At 38.1% G+C, this 23,878-nt stretch overlaps 1 protein-coding gene across 1 annotated transcript in view; it reads right to left on the bottom strand.

Moving 5' to 3' along the window:
- The window catches only part of Zpld1 (zona pellucida-like domain containing 1), a 43,834-nt gene that overhangs the window by 17,149 nt on the left and 2,807 nt on the right, over nt 1-23,878 (bottom strand). The window contains exons 2-4 of the mRNA XM_013515061.1: nt 6,754-6,974; nt 3,868-4,049; nt 2,663-2,735 (exon numbers count right to left, since the gene is read on the bottom strand). Coding sequence (XP_013370515.1) covers nt 2,663-2,735; nt 3,868-4,049; nt 6,754-6,974 — 476 coding nt within the window. The remainder of the gene's footprint in view (nt 1-2,662; nt 2,736-3,867; nt 4,050-6,753; nt 6,975-23,878) is intronic.

Below are 23,878 nucleotides of genomic sequence, written 5' to 3'. Positions count from 1 at the left end.
TCAACGTTTTCCTCCTGAGAATCATTACCTAAGAGGTAATTTTTTGACTTTATTTGGTACAGTTGCCTCTACTCTTCTCAGTGCTGTATAGTTCCTGTAATCAATTTTATGTTAGTTTTATTCCAATGTTTAAAAAATATTCATAATTCCCACAACAGTTTTGCAGATCTATTGTTTCTGTACCTGCTCAGAAGACACTAAACACAACATTTAGGTACAATTCGTGATACACAATACATGAGGCATTTTCTCTTTCAATGTCCAAAGAGAAAACTGTTATTTTTACATTACACAGAAATTAGGGCACAATTCAACTCAAAATAGCCATCATGTATGAAAACCTCATGGACAATTAAAATTATTGTTTTTATCAATATAATTTTTCTGACTGCATTTCTTATATACTGGTATAAATAAAAATAAACTAAAAGTTCGTGCTACATTTAAATTGGAAGCAACATTCCTCCTCCAAAAAACAAACCAGAAAATAAGTCTTTAGTAGTAGATAGGCAATATAACATTATTTCACTCCTCTGGGTTAAAAAAAATCAAAAACTGCATGCAAAAGAGAAAAACGGTATTTAAGTTTTCTAATGGTATGAAATGGTATTTAATTTTAAATACCACAATAAAATTAAAGTTGGTAGCTAAATGTTGGCATTCAAAGGAATAATAAATATGGTTTGCAAAAGATCTGTGAAATTTTGTCAAATTGTTTGTAGTAAAAATTAGTAAGCTTTTAATGTCTTGAAAATATTATGATAGCATCACATTAAAAGACTCGTCTGGAGCACTCAAACGTCTACCCTGCACCCCAGTGATGGATGGGTGTTATTCTGATTGTTCAGGTTCATACACTGTACAATGAGAGGGATGAACTACACTCTTTAGCTGACAGTAATGTATCAATACAGGTTCATCAATTGCAACAAATATTTCACATAAATGCAAGATCAGTAATAGATGAAACAATGTGAATGGATAGGACTGTGTATGAGAATGCTACAACTTTTTAATCAATGTTCCATAAAGCTAAACTTGCTCTAAAAATGAAATCTGTTGACTTTGGAAAAATTTAAAACTACTCTGTAGTAAATTATTGAATTTTACTAAATGACTTGTTAGTAAGAAACAACAATTTAAATTTTGATTTAGTTAAACTCAACCATCAATAATGTATGTATTGCAAACTCACCAAAATGAGGAAAATTCTGGCACTACCTATTTCACTTATGGTCTGATATCAAAAAATTGGTTAGCTTTAACAACAGAATCAAAATATTGAAGTCAGTATTAAATTATAGGCTTTTATTTAGCATCGGGTTTCCAAAAACTCTTTGAAGGTATGTCAGGGCTCCAGTACCATTTCTAGTGGTAGACCTTAACAAATGTCCTCAGTGCTACAATTCAACATTTTTATTTGCTGCTTTTCCAGTGAGAATGATTTAATTTCCCAGAAAATAAAACATCATTAAATCTTGTGCCAACATACTTTTTACTTTTTTAAGACAGAAGTCTTATCTTTGCTTCAATTACAGTAAATAATATTGACTCTAAATGTTTCACCTCAATTCTCCCATGGAGAGCTTCACATATAAAGCAACAGATAGAATCTGTCCAATTTAGTTATTTATATAAATACTTCTCACAACAGTAAGAAATATCTGACCATATTGGGAACAAATATTCACACATACTTGGTGATTATTATACAACCAAGTAACCCGGCAGCTTCTCTTTGCGGAAGGAAGTTTAGAAATGACAGAAAGGCAATCTCCATTCTAACACATTTTAATTTGTTGTTTAGAGCTCTGTGGTGTCAGACTACAAACTTATAAACATGATTTTTTAAATGCCTTTGGAAAATGTCCTACTACAATATTTATAGCTCATTATATTCAAAGTGTAAAGCACTGACTTTTAAATCAGCTGCATGAATTATAACCCAATGCCATGATGACATGAATAATAATGCAAAAATCAGATTCATAATTTACAAAAATGTTGGTTGATAGATTGAAAAATTGATATTTAAATCAGGCATTTAAAATGTATGAATAAAATTTTTAATCAACATTAAAATATCATTTGGGGGATTAATGTTACAGTTATAAATAGAAATGCATGTATTTTTCACATTCCGCTGCCACTGTCAATATTTACATGATGAAAGTTTAGACAATGCTCTGTCTTTTGTCCAAATTATTTCAGATGTGGCAAAACTGTCACTAGCCAAACTCATACTGAACATATTGACACATTCATCTCCAAGGAAGCCTCCAAGTGAAGTATCATTTGGACTTTCTGTACCTTTAAACCATGGAAATATTCTCCCCAAACCTTGACGCCATCCAGAGCTGTGCATACACACATACATATATATATACACAAGTAAATTTAGATAGACACTTGGAGTAAGTACTACTGAATCACTTTTCTGATATAAAATTTAAATCCTTTGTCAACTTTTAGAAAATTTAATGGAGTTTGTAGCTACCTTTATGACTAAGATACATGAAAGTGGTAGGAAAGATGGATAAATGCTCCTAAAGTATAATAGGATTAATGTGACTTCAATAGATTTTTTTGTATGAAACCATTCCCACAAATGGCTCCTCATAACAATGAAAGCGAATATGACACCTTTCCCTCATCCACTCACGTTGTACAGGAGCAGGTTCAAAGTGCTGACAAATGTTCCGTTGTTCTCTCTCACAGAAATAGCAGCTGAGGACCTGGAACAGATGCAGAAGAGAGAAAGCGCCGATGGGATGTTAAGCTAAAATTTGTAGTTACACCTGACTGTTAGAGGTCAGGCAATGAAAACCCTTGCAGCTGACATACTTTTAACTAGACCTAAGTGAGTATGTTATTTAAAATCACTAAATAAATAATAAAAAGACAGATCTTTTCATATATAAAGGCATCTTCTTTCAATGTTGTGTTACATATGTGAGAAAACATTTCATTAGAACTTGAACTGAATGGAAATATTCTTTCATCATTTCCTTTGGAAGTTTTATGAGATCAAGGATTTTGCTTTACTTTGCTCACTGCTAGAATATCACATTACAAGTTGTAGATGTGTAATCAGTATTGACTGAATAAATGAATATTCTGTAGATATTAGACCTGAGGAATGTGTTCAGTGTGGGCGGCAGAGGCAAAGTGAGAAATGCTTCCCCCTACTTCTCTATCCTTTTAACCAAGGATTTTCTTTTCTCATTTTTCACATCATTTTTGCTTTCAGCCAAATTACTTATCATTGCTACGCTGTTAAAATCAGCTATGAGCATTTTTTAAACAGAAACCCAATAGAGTATCCATGTTACCTTGAAACCAAGATTAAATAATAACTAGGACTTCATGGTAACAAACACCAACATTGCAAAGGAAAAGTTTCCACACAATCGCCCCATATATCTGACCAATCCTGGTGATTATATTATGATGTGGATACAGCCATGGCTTCGAAGAACATATGTACTTTGGAAATCATAAGTGAAAACATGACTGTGAGCAACAACCTCAGTCATGTCCTGGGTTACCTTTCCAAGAGAATCAGGCACCCATATACCTCTGCAGAAGTCAGGGAGACTTCCTGGAATCTAGATCAGCAAAACCCCACATGAGGCCCTAAGGCAGGAAGGAACAGGCAGGACCAGCAGGTAGAGTTACAGTTGGATGACAGACAGATGCACACATACATGCATATATACATACAGGTGGATAATTAGACTTAATACGTTTCTTATTGCATTGAGTTTGGCTATTCTCAACATAGCCTGCTATTATTACAAATCCCTTACAAACAAGGACTCGAACATAAGGACAATATGAGAAAGCAGGAACAGAACATGAACTTACGAAGCAAGCTGGGTGTTATTAACCAGGTATTCCAATGGATAACTACAGCTAAATTTGTAAAGAAGTCCAGGCAGATAACTGATGATAGCTGGTGGGTCTGGAGTATCAATGTATCCTGAAATATTTCCTATCTGTACTGAAGTTGCATTTCCATGAGAACTTACTCCAGGAATTGTGGATACCTGTCAGAACGGTAGATCAAGTTCAGTGATTAAGCAGCTACGTATCAATCTAGGCACATTATAAGCAAATGTAACACTATACCAGTCATCTTTTTGGTCCTGATTGAACTGCAACATGGAAGCTTTTGAATTATGTGCACATAGTGTTGTTCATGTTATTATATGTCTTTAAGTGAAACTTGCTTTTTTAAAGAAATACTCATTTCATAAGTAAAAGAAAGATTATGTCTTCAGAGAGCTACAACCAGTAAGTCCAAAATGACTTACGGATAATGTCGAGATTCCTTGGCATGGCTTAACAGATTCGCATCAGTCTACTCCTGCCCCCACATTGCTTCGTATCCCAGGTTGCTAGCCTGGATAATAATGCCCCTGCCTCCCTGGCCCTCTTTGCTACGGCTTTTGAGCACACTGCATCAGGGATCACTCGCCCCCACTGTCTCACCAGGGTCCCTCTTATTCGTTCACAGACCCTCATCTTCCCGGGTTACTTCCTCCGGGGCCTCCACCGTGGAATGGCGGGAAGTACGGCGCCTGAACAGCCGGCTCCCTTGACAGTTCTCTCCGACGTCAGCGTTCCCTACGGGCAGAGCCCTTCTCCGCCTAGTTCACTTTCGCGTCTTCAACACAGCACCAGCACCATGACTACACAAATGAGTTGTGCACGATAAGTGAGTCCCAGCTTCTCTGAGGACTAGTCTTCCCAGGGTCTTCTGATGTGGCTCGTGGGGATTCTCATTCTCTTCCTGGGCAACGGTTCACAGGTGAGTCCCAGGAGAATCACCAAGTCCCAGCAGTTAGGGCAAAATGACGTCTCTGTGTGAGTTTCCTTGAATCTGCTTAGCTTTCGTTGCATTCTTCAATCCTTCTAAAATTGATGAACTACCACATAAGGAATAATGATACTAATGTTCCTGATCTTCATAAAACCGAGAAAGGACATGGTTTCTTTTCCCACAATAATAAATATAATGAGATGTAATACGACACTCAGTTAATACTTTCAGCAGCTGTTGCTGATCCTGGGAGTGCTTAATTTTCAGTAGTAGAGAAAACTTTACACATGAACCTAACAGCACATGGTCAAAGCTGAGGCAGTTATTTAGCTAATTCACAAACGGAGCAAGATCTGTATGAATGAGAACACCTTTAGTCTAACCCAGTGATCTAGTCTCCTCGTGCAGGAATGCCTTGGAGAAGGCTCAAAATTGATGACATTTAAGGAAAGCATGAAACATAAGGAAACGTTTCCATCCTCTCACTGTTTGCCTGACTTGCTAGCTAAGTATACCAATCCTGTCTGTGAACACACACACATGCACACACACACATGCACATGCAGTTTTTTAAAATTAGAGTAACTCAGCTTCATAAAAAAATAAAATGCATACACAGAGAGAGAAAAAGAACTTTTTCCTGGATTATTTTCTCAGCAATACAGCAAGCTTACTTAAATCCTTCAATAAAATGCTTTGAGGCATGGTGGGAGGAGCGAGACACCTCTGACCCACACCGACCCCCTCCACAAGGAAGCAGGACGTGCAGTAACCCACCCGCCCCTCCTTTGGCCCACCTCACAACCTCTCTAACATGGCTCAGAGAGACTAATAAACATTTTAATAAAAACAGTCAACAGTACCCAACTTTCAGGCACAGAAATGGGTAAGGGCACAATATTCCACCTGGCCTTCAAAGTAGATCTCTTTCCCTGTCTTCTACCTCCCACCAAATCTTAGAAACTACGCCCTTAGAATCATCAAGCCTTCCCTTTTAGTCCTAAACAAGAGTTTATTAAGGTAGAAGCCAGTTTCTCTTTTCCTGTGCTATGTGGTCATGCACATTGATCTCTTTGTTTTTGCTAGGATTTTCTCATAGGGCTATATATGAACAAGCAAAACAAAATATGGTACTAAGTGAACTTCACTGCAAATAATATCCCTCTCAAAATATCAATGTGAATTCACTTTAAATATCTGAGGAATCTGTTCCTTATTCAATTCTATTTTTGATTCAGTGAATTAATAAATAGGTGAATGGCAACTAATAGTTCTCATTCTGGGTGGAAATTTTCATACAACTGCTTTTATTTTTAAAATGACTGGAGAGGATATACTACTAGGATTTCAAGGGCAAAATTGATTATGATAAACACCTTGAAATGCACAGGACAGTCCTATACAATGAAGAACTTCACATTAGAAATACTGACTTTTCTTTAACAGAACACTGATATGGGTCGTTCAGTGGCAAACATGAAAGTAGTTTCAAGTTTGCCATGTTATCGTTAACCTTCCTTTCTGAATGAGGTCACTAAAGTAAAATAGGCCAAGAGGTTCACAGCCAGACTCACTAGAACAAACATTATTTCTAAGATCAGATGATTCTGTAAAAAGCCCAGTGAATATGGCTAAGGACAAACTGCAGAGAAGTGCCCATCAGTGTCACTCACGCAGGAGAACGTTGCTCAGAGCAGCACAGCTGACCTTAAGCCCCTCAACTGCCCAGCTGCTATAAACACAACCATTATTGGAAGACAGAATTTTGTATTTGGAAATGCAGGCCTGAAACAAGCAGAAGAGAGCGACTTATTCAGTTTTATTGGCGTTTCTTTTTCCTTGAAGGGTAGATTGGGCTTCATTTTATGAAGCGGGGAACATTCTTATTTATGATTCCAGGTGAAAACACAATTCCACAGTAATCTTACCACTAGGTTGTTTCCACAGCCCTCCAAGGTGCTCAGATTGATGATGAAAATGACCACCGCTGGAAAGGAGTTGTTATTGATGAACCCCCTGCAGTGGGAATCCCCATGCCTTCCATTTAGGGCCAGATCTGTTTCAGAGTAACCGGAGAAGAGTACCGTGCAAAAATTAATCTTCATCGTAATGGTCTGCACCCCGCAGTAGACATTAATGTCTCTCTCAGCTGAAACAAAAATTACAGAAGAAACAAATTTAAGTCAGAAGAAGCACAGTAGAGAGTATACGAATAAGGTTTACGTCCCCTGATACATTTATCATCTCTTTAGTCTAACATTTGCTAGACTTGAACACACGATAATCATATATGTAAATTACTAGGATAAGTAGCCAGGAAAAATAGTCTTTGACTTAGTTATTCAGGGAAACATCTTTGAATGTAGAGATTATAGTTCACCTCTGTTTCTTTATGTCTGCTGTTCAGTGGCTATGCATTAAATGTCAGTCAAGTACCGTTGAATGATAGAATTGAGTGGAAAAAAATCAGGTTGCTTAGGAGACTCAGAACTAGAGTCGCTGAATTATTCAGATCTGTCTAGAATAAAACTCTATACAAATGCTACACTTTCCAAACTGTAAGGAAGAAGCAGTTTTAAAAATTCACCCTAAATCAAATCGTTAGGCACTTTTGTACATGCTAACTCATCGGGGATATAGACACAAAAGTCAGCCAGAAAAATTTCATTTTGCATAGCATATATTAAATCATATTAGAGAAAGGAAATGAAAAATAGTGTGCTGGTATTATAAACTAATACTAAGAGCTTACTCTGGAAGAAAATTTTGCAAATGACTATGCATGCCTCAAGCAAAGAGTGAACTAGGCACTTAAATGTAAAACATATTTTGCAAAGGTTTTCGTGACTGTGATTTGTCAGTGACAAAGGCGCTCCTACGTCTATAGAAGTGACCACACACATACACACATGCAAACAAGCTTTTCATGTGTCCATTATTTTCTGCAGATAACAAATAAAGACAATGTATGCAGAACAGAGACAGAGATTTTCCTTTATCAGTGTTGATAATGTCTATGGTCTGAATTATGTCCTCTCCCAAAAAAAATAGAAAATCCTAGTCTCTCTTCCTGAAGACTTTATCCGGAGATGAGGTTGTTATAATGTATGACCTCCTGTATAGCTCATCCAGGAGGAGAGTAAGTGCCAATCAAATATGACAGATGTCTTTATAAAAGGAACGTGCTCTGAGGTGACAAACACACAGGAGGGACCACCATGTAAAGACCGAGGATTGGAGTGATGTACCCGGAAACCAAAGAACCCCAAAATTGTCCTGGCACAGCACCAGCAGTAAGAAGAAGTTCTTCCAGACTCTCCAAGGGAGCTTGCCTCTGCCTTCATTTTGAATTTCTGGCTCAAATCTGGAAGACAGTGAATGTCAATTGTTCTCAATTATCCTGTGAGAGACTAAGTTTCTGCCATTCTAAATCTCCTTCTGTGCGTTGCTTTGTTATGCAAGCTCAGGGAAACTAATACAGTGACCTCACCTCTTCTTAACCCTCTCTCACCAATGAAACAGAAAAGGTGAAACAAGCATTAGGTTTGCAAAATGCAGAAACTAACAAATAATTAATTATGCTATCTGGGGAAATTACCTTGATTGCTCAAAAAGGAAAAACTGGAAAAAGTAAAATGTATTTTTCGCAAATGATAGGATGTTTATCTAAGAAATATGTAAGTGGCATTCAAGATTTTTAGCGTAGAATAATTTTTTTATAAACAGCCCAGCCTTAAGTTACGTTCAATGGCATGTCTCTTTGGGATATTTATTGTCTATAGAGGTTTTTGCTAGAAAACTGACTCCTATTTTCAGGATGTGAATAAATCAATAAGAAATTTCTATGATTGGTGATAATTTTAAATCGTTACAATAACATAAAGAAAAATGAAAAACATTTTCCTGGACAAAAGGCAAGTAACAGGGTAAGTGTTAGGGAATATTGAAAGAAATGGTCCTTTTGTAGCTAAAACAGTGAAATGACTTAATTAAAAGCATACTTTGCCAACATAAGAAAAAGCAAATAACGAAACTTGGAAGAAAATGTCTATAGCTTTCACCAACAATGACTGTTTAAGTGCAACCATAATTTTGAATGATATTCTCCTAGAATAAGAAAGTTAATTTTTAAATATTGATTCAATATCTCTGAACTTCAGAATACATTTTAAACATATCAGCTTTTTCTCTACTGACTTGCTATTCCTTGGCTCATTCCACCCTCAACTTTACCCTGCAGTATTGCGTTAACCTCTTTGTCAGTCTCTTCCTTTCAACTTTTTAATCTTCTCCAATTAACGTAGTTGTTAGCACATTAATCCAGTCACGTCAGTGTTTTACTGAGATCTTCAGCAATTTTTCATTTGACCAGTGCCAAAGTCCACACTCTGGGCCGGATCTGTGACCTGGCCACCTCTGTATTTTCATCTCTCTTTTCTATTAATACAGGAAAAAATATAATTCCCGAATTGTTAGATGTCAAATATGCCATGTTTGTTGTCCCATAACATCAAAGAATGAAGTCACTAACCAAAGGAGGAAGTTAGGAGAGTTTTATTGGAAATAAAGAGAAGAAGAATAGCTCCTGGACTTCCAAGAGGAGCCCAGAATGAGTGGCTACCAAGGGCCTTTGTTGGGGGTAATTTATACAGCGAAGTCACAACATGGGTAGAATGTGGGTCAAACTCCACCAACCTGTAGGATTAAAAGTATTGCCGCTTAGCTAATACTGATCAAATAGGGAAATAAGTCACGTAGCAAGAACAGAGGTCGTTTTGGAAAGAACAGAGGTTATTTTGGGGAATGGATGGGTCAGATGCTCCGGGCAACCACCTGGGCATCTGATACCTGCTTGGGATCACTGGACCAGGTGGTGCAAATTACAGTCTAATCTCAAACTGCTGCTTATGCCCCAGGGAGGTGTGCAGGCCTGGCCATTGCATCTCCATCTCACTTCCAGTCACAAACTTTACGTCTTTATCTTTTGGTGCTGACTTCTTTGAGGGCCCAGTCCCTCTCTGACTGTATATTATTTTCTATCTAATTTAGCCTATAATACTATCACTCTTGCTGTCTTAATCTGTTAAACCAAGGGTCTTCCAGTTGTTTAAGATCACACTGAGCAACAGATGCCGGGATACTGCTTACCTCCTGAGATAACATTTTCTGGCGTGGGGTGCAAGGAAAATTTAGAGGGAAGATAACGGTGTTCTCTGCCTTGATCGGAGTGAGGGCTATATAAATGTACACAAATACTAAAACTTCATACTGTGGTTAAAGGATTGGTACATCTTATTATGAATAAATTACTGTTCAGGAGAGTACAGTAACTATTTAAACATCATGACACAGCTCCATGCCCAAGGGCTTCAATCAGCACCTTCTTCTGCTTTATTTTTTTTTTATTTTTTTATTTTTTGGTTTTTTTGGTTTTTCTCCGGTACCGGGAACCAAACTCACGACCTTGCGCTTGCCAGGCAGGCGCTTTTGCCGCTGAGCTAAATCCCCAGCCCCCACCTTCTTCTGCTTTAGATGCTCCTGTGATGCACAAGATTTGCCTCAGTGACTCCTACTCATGCTTCAGGCCTGGAATTTGATTTCTTTTCACCAAAGATGTTTTGATCCCGAATCTAAAGAATGCCACTTTTTGTTTCATGCTGTCATATTATTTTAAAACCACACATGCTTTTGTACATAGTCCAGTAAACTGCAAATCCCAGAAAGCAGGAAGGCTATCATAGTCATTGATGTGAGAATTTATACTTTATAATCGCAGAAAGTGCTGGAACAATATTCTGCGCTAGGGACTGTAGTCCTGATCTCAAGCATTTCACGGCTTATTGGGCACATTAGCACGCCCCACATGACAGAAAGGTGCCGGGGAGAGCTAAGAGGTGGCAGAGGAAGCCAATTTAGTCCACATCAGCTGGTCAGGCGCAGCCTCACGGAGAAAAAGGCCTTGATTTTAGTTTGGAGGGTTAGTCACCTAAAGGAGAGGAAAATTTATAATACAGAGGGGGCAGTGTGAATAATAAAATACACTCAGGCTGTGTGGGAGCCAGACAGTTCCGCTTTCATTAGGATTTGAAATGCAAAGGAAAAAATGAGAGGGGATGAGGTAGGCACAGGTAAGATCACAGTAAGCTCAGCATGTAAACTGGTCGCATGTCAGTACCAAATCACATGCCAAATCAAATCCTCAACTATTAGAGTTTACTATGAGTTTGCTTTATACCCTGAGAGCAAATATTGTGGTGTTATTTGCTATATCATAACTATGACAAAGTGAATACGTATCAATAAATGAAAAAATGAGAGACATTATTTTCTTTAGCTTAAACCAGGCAATGACTTTAATTTCCTGTCCTCTGTTTGAGGGAATTAATTGATGCTGGCACATCCTAAGAAATGGAGATGATTGCTTTGTGCAGAAGTAAAGCTCTCTTCTGTTTGGTGCTTTACAACTGGGGACATGTAACCCCTGCTGTCAAACTGAATTTGCTACAAACTGATCCCACTTGAAGATATGATAACAAATTAAAGGCCTTTTGCAGTGTAAGAATAGAGATCTGTTCAAATCCATTCTAACCCAGCTTTCTAAAGACTACCCTTCAGAGAAACATATTTTTTTCCTGATTGTAGATACTAAAAACATCCATTCAGCTCAAGTTTTCATCCTCCTCATTTGGGAGGCTTTGAAGGGGAAGAAAGTATTTCAAGTTGCCAAAGAACAATTTCTCCCAAAAGTAGACATATTTTTTTCAGAGGAACTGAATAACAGTCACTGTCAACTCCTAAATTTTTGAGACATTTACCATTCCAGACTGGCCTGAATTGCAACATTCCTTTGTATGATACCTAAGTCTTAAACAACCTAATGAGGGCAAGTTAATGATAAAAAAGCATACAAATCTTTAGAGGATAATTTTCTATATTTTGTGCTTAAAGATATTGAGTGTATTAAAATACCAGATCTGCTTATAGTTTAATTTCAATTATATTGCCAGAATGCCAACTTTTCCCTAACATTTTGACCAAGATAAACGTTTTTTACGATGTATTTATTTTTTGACTTTTAATAGCACGTTAGTAGTACACAGTGGCACGTGCACATAATAGCACAGTTGACGCCCCTTTCCCTACCCTCCCTCCACCCCCTTTTCTTTTTCTAGCGTCAGATTCATTTATTATCCTGTAAGACCTTATATAGTTAATTCTCATATGTACAGGCTGAAAACCATACTAACAGGCCAAGGACCATGTAAAACATAAGAGACAATCGTCAAGGTACACTTTTAGTTATTTTGTCCATGCTGGATTACAATATCTCCTTTTCATTTTCCCTATTATCTGTTTTTTATTTCATAATAAAAATATGTATATTAGTTTTTCATGTAGGAGAAACTATGCATATTTAATCTTATGTGTCTGAGTTGCTTCCTTAGCATTATGGTCTCAAGGTAAATCCATTTTCCTACAAATGACTCAAGTTTATCCTGCTTTACGGCAGAGTAGTACTGGTATATATCATACTTTTTATTCTTTCACCTATTGACGGACATATAGACTGTTTCCAAGATTTACCTATTATGAATTGTGCTGTTATAGCCATAGGTGAGCATATATCACTGGTATGATGTCTTTAACTCTTTCAGGAAGATACCTAGAAGGGGAATAGCTGAGTCAAATGGAATTTCTACTTTCAATTTTTTGAGAAATTTCCATTCTGATTTCCATGATAGTTGCATCAGTTTACAGTCCCACCAACAATACAGAAGAGTTCTTTTCTCCCCATAGCCCCACCGGCATTTGTCATTGGTTGATTTCTTGATGGCAGTTATTCATTGTGGAGTGAAATGGAATCTTAGTGTTCTTTTAATTTACATTTCTTGAATGACCAGCAGTGTTGAACAATTTTCATGAATTTATTGATTGATTGTATTTCTTCCTTTAAGAAGTGTCTATTCAATTTAGATGTATGTTTTTAATTGGATCTGCAAATTTGGGAGATCTAATTTTTTTTTAGTTCTTTATATATTCTAGATATTAGTCCTTTGAGAAGTAGTTTGTAAATATTTTTTCCCATTTTGTAGATAATCTCTTTACTCTGTTAGTGGTTTCTTTGCTGTGCAGAAGCTTTTTAATTTGATGTGATTCCATTTGTTCATTTTTTGAATTACTTCTTATGTAACTGGGGCCTTGTTCAGGAAGTCTTTCCCTATACCTACACCATCAAGAGTCTTACCTATCTTGTCTTCTAGCAGACCAGCACCATTTGTTAAAGAGGCTCATCTTTCCTCCAGCAAAGGAAAATGGGCCGCTTTGTCTAAAATAACATAACTGCATATGTCTGGAGTTGTTTCTGTGTCCTCCGTTCTGTTCCAATGGTCCAAGAATCTGTTTTTTTCCCAATATCATGCTGTTTTTATCACTGTAAATTTGTAATATAAATTGAAGCCCCGGATTGTGATGCCCCCACCCTTGCCCTTGTTGTACAAGCTGCTTTTGCTATTCTTGACCCCTTTTGGTTCCATATGAATTTTAGGATTTTCTTCTGTTCCATAAGAAATGCTACTGGTATTTTGATTGGGATTGTGTTAAATTTATTTAACAGTTTTGGAAGAATGGCCATTTTCACTATATTGCTTTTGCCTATCCAAGGACAGGAGATATCTTTCCATTTTCTGATACCTTCTTCAATCTCTTTTTTCAGAGTACTGTAGTTTTCACTGTAGAGGTCTTTCACTTCCTTGGTTAGGTTAATTCCTAAGTATGTAATTTTTACTGATGCTATTGTGAAGGGTGTTGTTTCTCTAATTTCCCTCTTGTTGATCAAGATAATCTTTTCATAGCAATTTTTAAAACTAACATTCAACAAATTGGCAAAAATATTGTGTACTTCACTCACCTACCAATCCAGCAATGAGTTAGTCTCTTTCAGAGTTTCTAAACTTTTGAAGATTTTAAAAATCCTATCACACTGCCAACCATTAATCTTATTATGTATTAAAAATGTGTCATGAATTGAGGGTCATGGAACATGATTACCATATAAATGAGTCTAAAGAGAAGATGTGAATAAAGAATTCAACTTTCCCCTGAATCCCATTCCTAGAAAATCTACAGCTTTGCATTTAGACACACTTACCAACAATACATTTATATATCAATATTGATATAGAGGTAGAGAGGAGATAGAGATATTCCCAACCAGATGTGGCGGTGCCCAGCCAGCCCTCAGGAGGCTGAGGTAAGACAATCACTGCAAGTTCTAGGCCAGCCTGGGTACATACTGAATTCAAGGCCAGCCTAAACTACATAGTAAGATCTTGTCTCAAAAAAAAAAAACAGAAAAATTTTTAAAAATTCTGTAGTTAACTTGCTTAAATCCAGCACCACGCATATGAACCTAAATATTCCTAGCATTTAGTAGACTAAATCATTTTCATCTCAGGTCAATATTTTTAACTTGGAGACCTACATTACCTTACAGTAGCATCAGATGGTTTAATGTCTTCTAACTCTGTTGACTAGTAAGGACATGACCAGTTCAATTAAGCAAATAATTTACACACTTATGTTCTTCAATACCAGTACTGCAGTACCTTAAATGTCAGTATAGGCTAGAACTCTGCACCATAGGGCCAGGGCCGGAACCTTCTTCAACACTTAGCCACAAACGTGAACATCTGTATACAAAGCAAACTATGCACTGTATAGAACTGGACATATCAAATGAATGTCATCACTTTTGTGCTAGGCTAGTGTTCTTTGCTCTCTTTATTTCCAAGACTGAAACTATACGCTACTTCATGTCAGCAAAGTATTTACAAATTATAGATGTTATGTGTCAGTCTTGCTGCCAGGCTAAAAAAGAAAAACATTACTTTAAGCCAATTATAGTGCGGCTGGACAATTATAGGACAGAATTGTGTAAGCAACATTATATACACCCTTGTCTTGGTAAAGGAAAGGTGTTAGGGATGTAATGGTTAGGAAGAAATGAAGTAGTAGCAACTGGCTAGCTTTCGTGATTGGTTAGATGACGGCATGAGGAAGAAGCATCTCCGACCGTGAGGTGTCCAGCTCTGGTGATTATGTGCGCTATTTCTTAAGATAAAGGATTCAGGAAGGAGACAGATGAACTCAGTTTTTCAGAGGATGAGGTCTATGTAGTACACAAAGCTAGAAAGGTAATGAAATATGAGTGCAATAGCTGTGAAATACAAAAAGGGCAAGAAATACAAATTCAAAAATCATATGTTATCAGTATTAAACCATAAAATAACTGAAGTGACCTGTGAAATCATTTAGGTGAAGTGAAAGATAAGCTTGGAATAGAAAAATAATATCTAAGTTATATTTTATAAGACTCACCCTAGTTTTTCCAGAGGAATGTAATCATCCTCTTGTGCCCTACCACATGTTGCTTTAATTGTAATTCTACTATATAACTTACATTATACGTGGGAGTAGATATTCGCTTTCCCCTTAGGTTATGAACTCAGTGAGAGCTCTAAGTTTTCTCAGAGTTCCCAAAAATGCTCAGAAAATATTTATTAAAAATATATGTCCTGTCGTTCCTTCACAAATAGCATTCATGATTTCTACCTCCTTAATATCAAGTCCCAAGACTCACAGAGAAGAGAGAGGTGTGACTGATGTGGGTTCCTCTTGACAGTTCGCCCTTGCATTTCCTACCCGTACTCTGCCAGCTGGCCGAGCTGATGCCTGTTTTCAGAGTTCTCAATGAATACCAACACCCTTAATGTCAGGTATTTTCTAATTTTGGTGTGAGGAAGTGCTATCCATTAAATAATATGACTTTAATGGCTCTTTGCAATTTATGTAGGTATTTTACCTTTTTAAGTGCATTTATCTCGATGACTACTTAACTTACTTCATTTTTAATAATGAATATTTTGCCAGGGATGTAGCTCAGCAGCACAGCACCTGCCTGGCAGGTACAAGGTCGTGAGTTCGATTTCCGGTATCAAAAAAAAGAGAGGATTTTGATCATTTCCTCTTAACACCAATATACTTGCTGATGCCTCTTATTTATCACAACCGACAAGTGTACGAAGGCCAGATGGGGTGGCATAATCACCATGGTTTCCTAACAGAAAGCTAGCAGGATCGTCACGAATACTGTACTCTAACCAGGCACTTCCTGTACTGTGTGGAGCAAATGGATCACCAGAGAAGCTTGTGAAGTGACTCAGTGCATTTACAATGGGCTGGAGTCTCCGCGTTTCTCAGAGCTTTCCAGGGAGCCCAGCGTCACCGTCTCCCCGTCAGCTGAGCTGCCGAGTCGCGCTATGTATGTGGACTGGACAGAAGCTCAGAGGTGGACTTCACTGGGGGGATTTAAGTGAATATCTATGCGTATGAATCACGTGCTTCCAATGGGAAAAGTCCAAATTTTAAAAGGACAGGAGGAGCGGGACAAAAATCATGTCTGAGTCCCTTCCTCGAGGAGCGAACTGGTTTTGAATCACCCTGAAAGAAGGCTCAGGAAATTCTGGTGGACGGGGCTGACGCAAGTCTAGTGCGGTGTTTTGGCAGCAGCCTGAAGAATGGAATTGAGAAGAGGCTTGGTTTTCTCCCACTGCCCTCCTTGCCACACTGCACAAGCCAAGGCGGGTAATGAGAGGAGGCGGAGCAGCGCCCTCCAAAGGCCAGTTGGAGTGGTGTTCTCCCAAGAAGCACTTCCGGCAGAGGTAGTGCCCGTGGCGCTGTAACTAAGGAGGGCAGAAGGATCCACTTCCTGAGCATATGTGAGCCGCCACCCTGGGGACTTCAAACAATTGGCGGAGAGATAGGCGTGTGTGTGTGTTTTCCTGGTGTGCATGTGGGGGCTCTGTACATCCATGTGTGACTATCGTGTGCATGTGAACACACTCACACGGTCTGATTTGTATGTACTTAAAAGAAATATTGATGTAAAGCTGATAGCATAAATGAGATATAGGAGAAAGAACGTATTCTATACACTGAAGAGGATTTTGAAACACCATAGAAAATTTCACCTGTGCCCCCAAAATTGCCTAGTACTAGTTGATATCATCTTTATGGATTCAAGTAGTAATTTATATAAAATTTCTGCTTCTATTTCTAAAACGAGAGTGGTGATATTTTGTACTGTGGAAGCTTACAAACTACCACAGAACAGATGCTGTGTTTGTTGTTTTAAGTCATTTTTTAAAGTTATATTTCCTCTCCCCAAGTAGTTATACAAGCTTGAGGTTTTGGTACTAAACAGCAAGTCCTAAAGGAATATTGATATTTCATCTGCGCAAAACACCAAGAGTCGATGAAGAATTTCAAGTGGATTAGGAAATCACATCCCTCTGTATACTGAACAGGTTTCCTGCCACCTTAGTTTTGCAAATCAACATCTGTTTCTCGTTAGCAAACACAAGCTGTTGCTTCCAGTGCTGTAGGAAATTCATTGGCAGTCTCAGGCAAACTTTGCAAACACATAAACACATTTGCCACTCCATGTTTTTAGGAGCTAAAAGAGTTTGGTTAACTTTTTCAGGCAGAAAGAAAAGCACATAGATTTCACTGGTACAGAAAAGTACAAAATTGATGCCATAAACAATGTCTTTATTAAAATCAAGATGGATATACACCCTACATTATTTAGTCACTGAGCTAATTGCCCTCTTCTCCGCTGTACGTGGCTGCTGTAGCTTAATCAAAATGGGATTAGCAATCATTGCCTGAGTCAGTTCTTGTGCCTCACCTGCTTAGCATCTAAAGCCGTGGGTACAAGCAGGAAGCAAATATCCTCTTGACAAGGTAGAAATCAAAACACACATGCTAAATAACTGGCCTATCTTATCTGCACAGAAGGCCAGAATATACTCCCTAAGGTAATGACTCCATATCCATTTTTACTTTATCTTGGGCTCAGAACAATGCAAAGGTTAAGGAAACCCTAATCTAAAATTAGTTCATTTTGTTTAATTCATTCACCAGTTCTGTGAGTTAAAGCAGTGATTTTTATTAGTGCACGTTTGTAGTGCATGATGTTTCACATTCACCTGAGGGAGTAGATGCACCACTTAACTCTCTCTACTCCCCTTCCACTCCCCACTGTCCTCCCTCCCTTTCTGGAGCCCCTTTCCCATTTTCTTATTTTTTTTTAACTCACATTTGCAACATGTAATGATTATACTCATTGGTCCATTTCTGACACATCTTAAATCCTTTTACATCACCCTCCATTAAACACTTGGCTACCTTTCCATTTCACAAAGCTCTATCTCCCTGTTTTCTTCATCAATCTTTTATTTTGCTCTTTGTGCTTTGAGTTTCTCACAAGAGATATCATACACTATTTATGTATCTGATTTATTTCACCTAACATTATATTTTCCACGTACATCCATTTTCCTACAAATGTGCCAAATTTATCCCTCTTTATAGCTGAGTAGCATTTTATTATATGTGGATGCCACATTTCCTTTACCCATCCGTGTGTTGATGGCCACGTAAATTGCTTCCAAGATTTAGCTATTATGAATTGTGCTGCTGTAAAGACTGGCATGCATGTATCTCAGTGATATGATGTCTTTAATTCCTTGGGTAAGAGGGAAGGGGAATACCTGGAATGAATGGAATTTCTATGTTCAATTTTGTAAGAAATCCCCACACTGATTTCCAAAATGGTTGCACTAGTTTTGGTCCCTCACCCCCTACCACCAGCCGTGGAGTGTTCCCTTCTCACCACAGCCTCACCAGCATTTGTCTCTTTCTCTTTCACAGTACAGTGGAGTATTACTCAGCTATAAAGATAAACTTGAGGCTTTTATAGGATGCAACCTGGGTCCAGCGTCGTAAGTGAAATAAACCAGACCCATGAGTGTAAACATCGTATTGTCTCCCTAGCATAAGAAACTGAAAGAGTAAATAAGATCCAAAAGTTACAATAGGCATTGTAAACATTTTTTCATGGATTTATTTGCCATTTATTTGTGCTTGTTCTTCTGAGAAATGTCTGACAATTTTTGATCTGGTCTTCAATTTGTGGGCTTTTTTTTTTTTCTCCAGTTCTTCATATTTTCTAAACAGTCCTCTGCGCAAGATGTAGATGGCAAACTTTTTTCTCGTTCTGTTAGCTGTCTCTTCGTTTGGTTGCTGCTTTCCTTTACTGTGCAGAAGCTTTTGAATGTGGTATAGTCCTGTTTGCTAATTCTCACTGTTATTTCTTTTGCAATTGAAGTTCTGTTCAAAAGGTCCTTGATTACACCTATGACTTCAAAAGTTTTACCTTTTTTTATCTTACAGTAGCTTAAGTGTGTTTGTCTTAATACTTAGATCTTTGAGTCAATACTACTAAAGTGGCCACACTTACACACTTGATATATAGATTTCACACCATCTTCATCACCGTACCTACAGCATTTCTCACAGAACTACAGAAAACAATTCTAAAATTCATATGGAACCAAAAGAGACTCAGATAGCAAAAGCAATTTTGGGAAACAAGAGCAAAACAGAAAACATTACAATTTCTAATTTAAACTTAAACTACAGAACTGCAATGATTAAAAAAAAAAATAGTGTTCACATAAAAACAGACACATGGGTCAGTGCCGCAGAACAGAAGATGCAGAAACAACTCCATACACACTCAGCCACCTGATCTTTGACAAAGGGGCAGAAGCATTCACTGGAGGAAAGACGGCCTCTTTAACAGATGGTTCTAGGAAAACTGGCTATCCACATTCAGAAGATTGAAGTTGAAACCATAGCTTGCACCATGTCATAAACCAAATCAGGATTCTTAATTCGACTTTCTATGGAATATTTGTGTTCATTAACACATTGATAGGTGTTACCAGGGGAAAAAAAAATTTCTCTAGTCAACTGAATCAGAAAAAGAGTACACAAATTCACCTGCTGCATGACTTTTCAAATTCCTGAATTACTTTCCAAATTCTCGGTTTCCTATGCAATTCTCCATCCCTTTCTTATTTTTTTAAATTTGTTATTCAACATTCAATTTTAGACTTCAGCATTTGATAGAAAACCTCCTAAGTTGATATCTCTGTCAGTTGCCAACTTTTTTTTGTTTTGTTTTGTTTTTTGTTTTTTTTTTCCTGTACCAGGAACCGAACTCACGACCTTGCGCTTGCCAGGCAGGCGCTGTGCCACTGAGCTAAATTCCCAGCCTCGTCAATTGCCAACTTTACAGTATTAGAGAACTTTTAATCCTCAGTTTTCCCACTGTAATGTGAGGTTTCAAAAAGACTTTATGTGTTTGTTGTATGAAATAAAAAAGGATTCTGTGACACGGCTGGAACTCAATATATGGAAGACATTCTTTCCTCCCATGTTAGTATTATTTTAGGTAGAATACCAAACAAGTTATGAAACAGTTATCTGAGTCTCCCACAAGTCTTCAGTTCACAGTAAGACACCGTCAGGCCATAAAATTTCTGAGGCCATACCCCACTTACCTCCTCGGTTTTACCTTTATCATTAAGGACTTATTCAGAGTCCTGAAAGTCTACCTTACCCTCACACACTCCTCCCTTTCTTTTTTTTTTTAAGTTCTTTTTTCTGCTACCAGAAATCAAACTCAGGACCTTGCACCTGCCAAGCAAGGCACTGTACCACTGAGCTATATCCCCAGCCCCTTTCTCCTCTCTTTCACACACAGGAGTTAGTTCCAGAAGGGAGGCCAGGTGCATTTATTTGAAAGTTTTATCTGGCCAAATATAGGTCTTCAGTACTGTAAAAGTCCACTGCCTTTTTGAATTTTATTCTGGGATGAATGCTATTATTTCAGTGAAGCATGGGTCTATACCTTGCTATTAGCTTGGGCAGTCAAATGTTAACTACTCTTAAAATTAGAGAGTATTTCTTTAAATTTAAATGAATCAGGCCATGGTAGTTCTTTTGGCCCAAGAAGAAATGCCATGGAAATTAAAGAAAATAGTTCCAATGTCATGAAACAGCAAAGGTCAGATAGGGCAAATGATCACGGTCATCATCATTAACACTGCTTTGCATTTAGATAGGCCTTCTCCTTTGCCAGGCCAATTCTCATTCTGTCTCATTGCTTAGATCTCCCAGGCGAGCGGAGTTCTTGATGACATCAACAGTGATCATGAGGTGGAAAGAAGCCAGATGTCAAGACGGCAATGAACAATTAACCTTTAGGCTTTATTTTTCATTCTATTTTTTCTGCAAAAGCCTATCAAAACATACAGTAACCATCAAAGCTTGAAGACTCTCTTGAGACTTCTGTTTCATTGGGTTTTAGGAGCTTTTACAAAAAATACAAATTTTGAATTACAACAGCATGTGTACATGACTGACATATATATGACAGCTTGGAAATTTGTTGCCTAAGCCTGACAATGCCAAAAGTGCTAGTGTTTGTAAAGAAGAATACAAACTAAAATGGGAGGCTAGGTTCTCCCCGGTTCAAAATGAAAGGCTTCTCCTCCCTTTTCTTAGAGCATTTACTCTAGAGAACTGGAAATCCTAAGTACTTTCTCCTCTCTTTGAAATGTATAAATATCCGTTTGAAAACTAGAGAAGACTTGTGTGAGCTTTAGGACTCATAATGTCTTTCTCCAGGAATTGGGAGCTCTTTGACATGTAAACATTGAGGAAGAGTCCCTCTCTGTCTCCCAGGTCTGTGAGAAGGTGGAGGCTAATTTGGTGTGAGCCCTGCTTCAAGCGACAAATGACCTCTGGTTCCTAGCATGGGAAGTAAATTTTTGCACTGGATAAAGCCAATAAGCTCACACAAAGGGTCATTCCAACTACCAGGTAAAGTCAGGATGCATGACAAATGGTGTTGTCAAGTCCTCTTACTTGAGTACCAGCTCTTGTTTATCTTGAAAATGTACGTGCAGTGGGCTGCATCTCTTCAGCTGTATCAAAGAGTGAGAATTCTTTTTTTTTTTTTACCTTTGCACTCTCTTAGCAATTGCGCAGGATGCCTGTCACATATTGAGCTTTATGTTTATTTAACAATAAAGTGGTTTATTTCTTAAGTACCTTAGTACAGAGAATGTGGAGGCTGGGAAAAGATTTTGTTTTCAATTATATTTCCCCAATATATGATTGGCTTTTAATTGGAATAAAGGACCCCCAAAATAATACATTTGTTCCTAACCGTAAATGTGAATTAGCATCATCTACAGGGTTCCAAATAGACTCCTGTCACCATATTGAGACTGGGTTCCAGCACCACGTATTTAGGGTGAGGTGATGGCCCATGCGCTTCTATCCACTTTCCAAGGTGACTTTGTTGCAAGTATTCTGTAGATACCACTGTAAATGAATGTTTCAACATAAATAAATTTGTTACCGTACAATATGTACTTTCTTTGCTGGCTTAGTCACTTCTGAGCTGATCAGCATGTTTTTTTCACACTTTCAAGTATGTACAACTCCATCATCAATCAGAGCCTCTCTGCTAAGCAGTCTGCTTACGTCTTAGCCTTCTGTCCATTCGTAATAGGGCCTTGTCTTGACCACCCTTTCAAGGCTCTGTCAGACCTCTGCTCCTAATTCGAATGAAAACTACCCTTTCCCACAGTATTACAAGGGAAAAAAATAGCATCTCTCACCTCTCTGCCCGTATCTTTATCTTTTCTCTCTTACATCAGAAACAGAGCTATTGCTTTCCCAAGGTGGATCCCTCGAACTGCACAGCACAGCATCTCTACCTTCTCATCACAGCAGTTACTTCCTTATCATATTTCCAGTCTCTGAATACTTTCCCTTTACTCGGAGATCCTCCTCTTCCCTCCCCACCACATGTGCACACACACGCGCGCACACACACTCACACACCAAAAAGAAAGTGTCCTATTTTCTCTCATTGCTGGGACAAAATACTCAATGCCCAAAATTAAGGAAGGAAAGGTTTATCTGGCTCACAGTTTGTGGAAGTTTCAATCCGTACTTGGCTGGCTCCAAGGCAGAGTGGCACATGGCAAAGGGCAATGGTTTATGGCCCCAGAAGACAGCAAAAGCAACAAGAATGGGATGGGTAGAGCAATCCTCCATTCCTCCCAGATATTGTAAGCAGGCTACCTGCCCTCAGGTGAGCTGCTGAGCGTAACACTCACACCGTCTCCCTGCCCTCCGCTTGCGTAGGCTCAGGATGTTTGAAAACCAGGGACACTGGCCCCCTGTTGAGTCGCTTAATTAAACTAAACATCTCAAGTTGACACAAGGTATCAACCATTACAGAAAGAAAATAAAAACTCTTCTTATTTCAACTTCTGGCTCAAATTACTCTAACAGTTACCTAAACAGAAGTCTTTTTGAAACCTTTCATTTTCCTGTCTCCTGATCTTTGCTCACACACTGTGCAGGGTTTCATCTCTCATGTAGCTATTTCCAGTTTCAACCTGCTCTCTCTGATTCTTGTCTGTTTCCCACCTTTGCACAGAAGCTGCTGCTATCCATTCTTTCCTATAAAACCCTTCTAACTCTCTGTTTCCAGACTAAAACTGCCTTCCAAGGCGTGCAAGTACCCTGTATTTCTGATGGCGCTTAACAGTATCAACTTCTAATGGCCCGTTCTCAAAACATACACGTCTTCCTGTTCTCTCACCTCCCCATTGGATCAGTTCTCGAATTCTGCTGAGTCCACCACAAAAGAACTTAATAAAGCTGTTGCCTTTACTGCTCCCACTCCAGTGCCTTCCATATTTCTCTCTGCTTCTAGTCTCTTCTGAATTGATTCTTTCACTTTTCCCAATGTTTGGGGGTTTTGTTGTTGTTGTTGTTGTTTTATTTTAAAGATAAAAGAAGGAAAACATTAACAGACAGACAACATTTTACAAAATAGCAAAAGAACAGTACAGACAGTACGGAGTTACAAAGAAAGTGGTAGGGAATTAACAATGCTTGTTGTATTACATATTGATATCTTCAAAGTGGCTTCTCATGAAAACAGGTATAGACATGCAATGCTGATCGACCAAGGACTCATTGACATTTCAGCAAAGAAATACAAGACAGTAGAACATCCATGTTAACTATCCTGCATATACATACATACAAAATTTC

This window comes from Chinchilla lanigera, unplaced genomic scaffold, assembly GCF_000276665.1.
Source record: "Chinchilla lanigera isolate Chin_1 unplaced genomic scaffold, ChiLan1.0 scaffold00026, whole genome shotgun sequence".
Lineage (NCBI taxonomy): Eukaryota > Metazoa > Chordata > Mammalia > Rodentia > Chinchillidae > Chinchilla > Chinchilla lanigera.
This window is presented reverse-complemented; position numbering and strand designations above follow the sequence as displayed.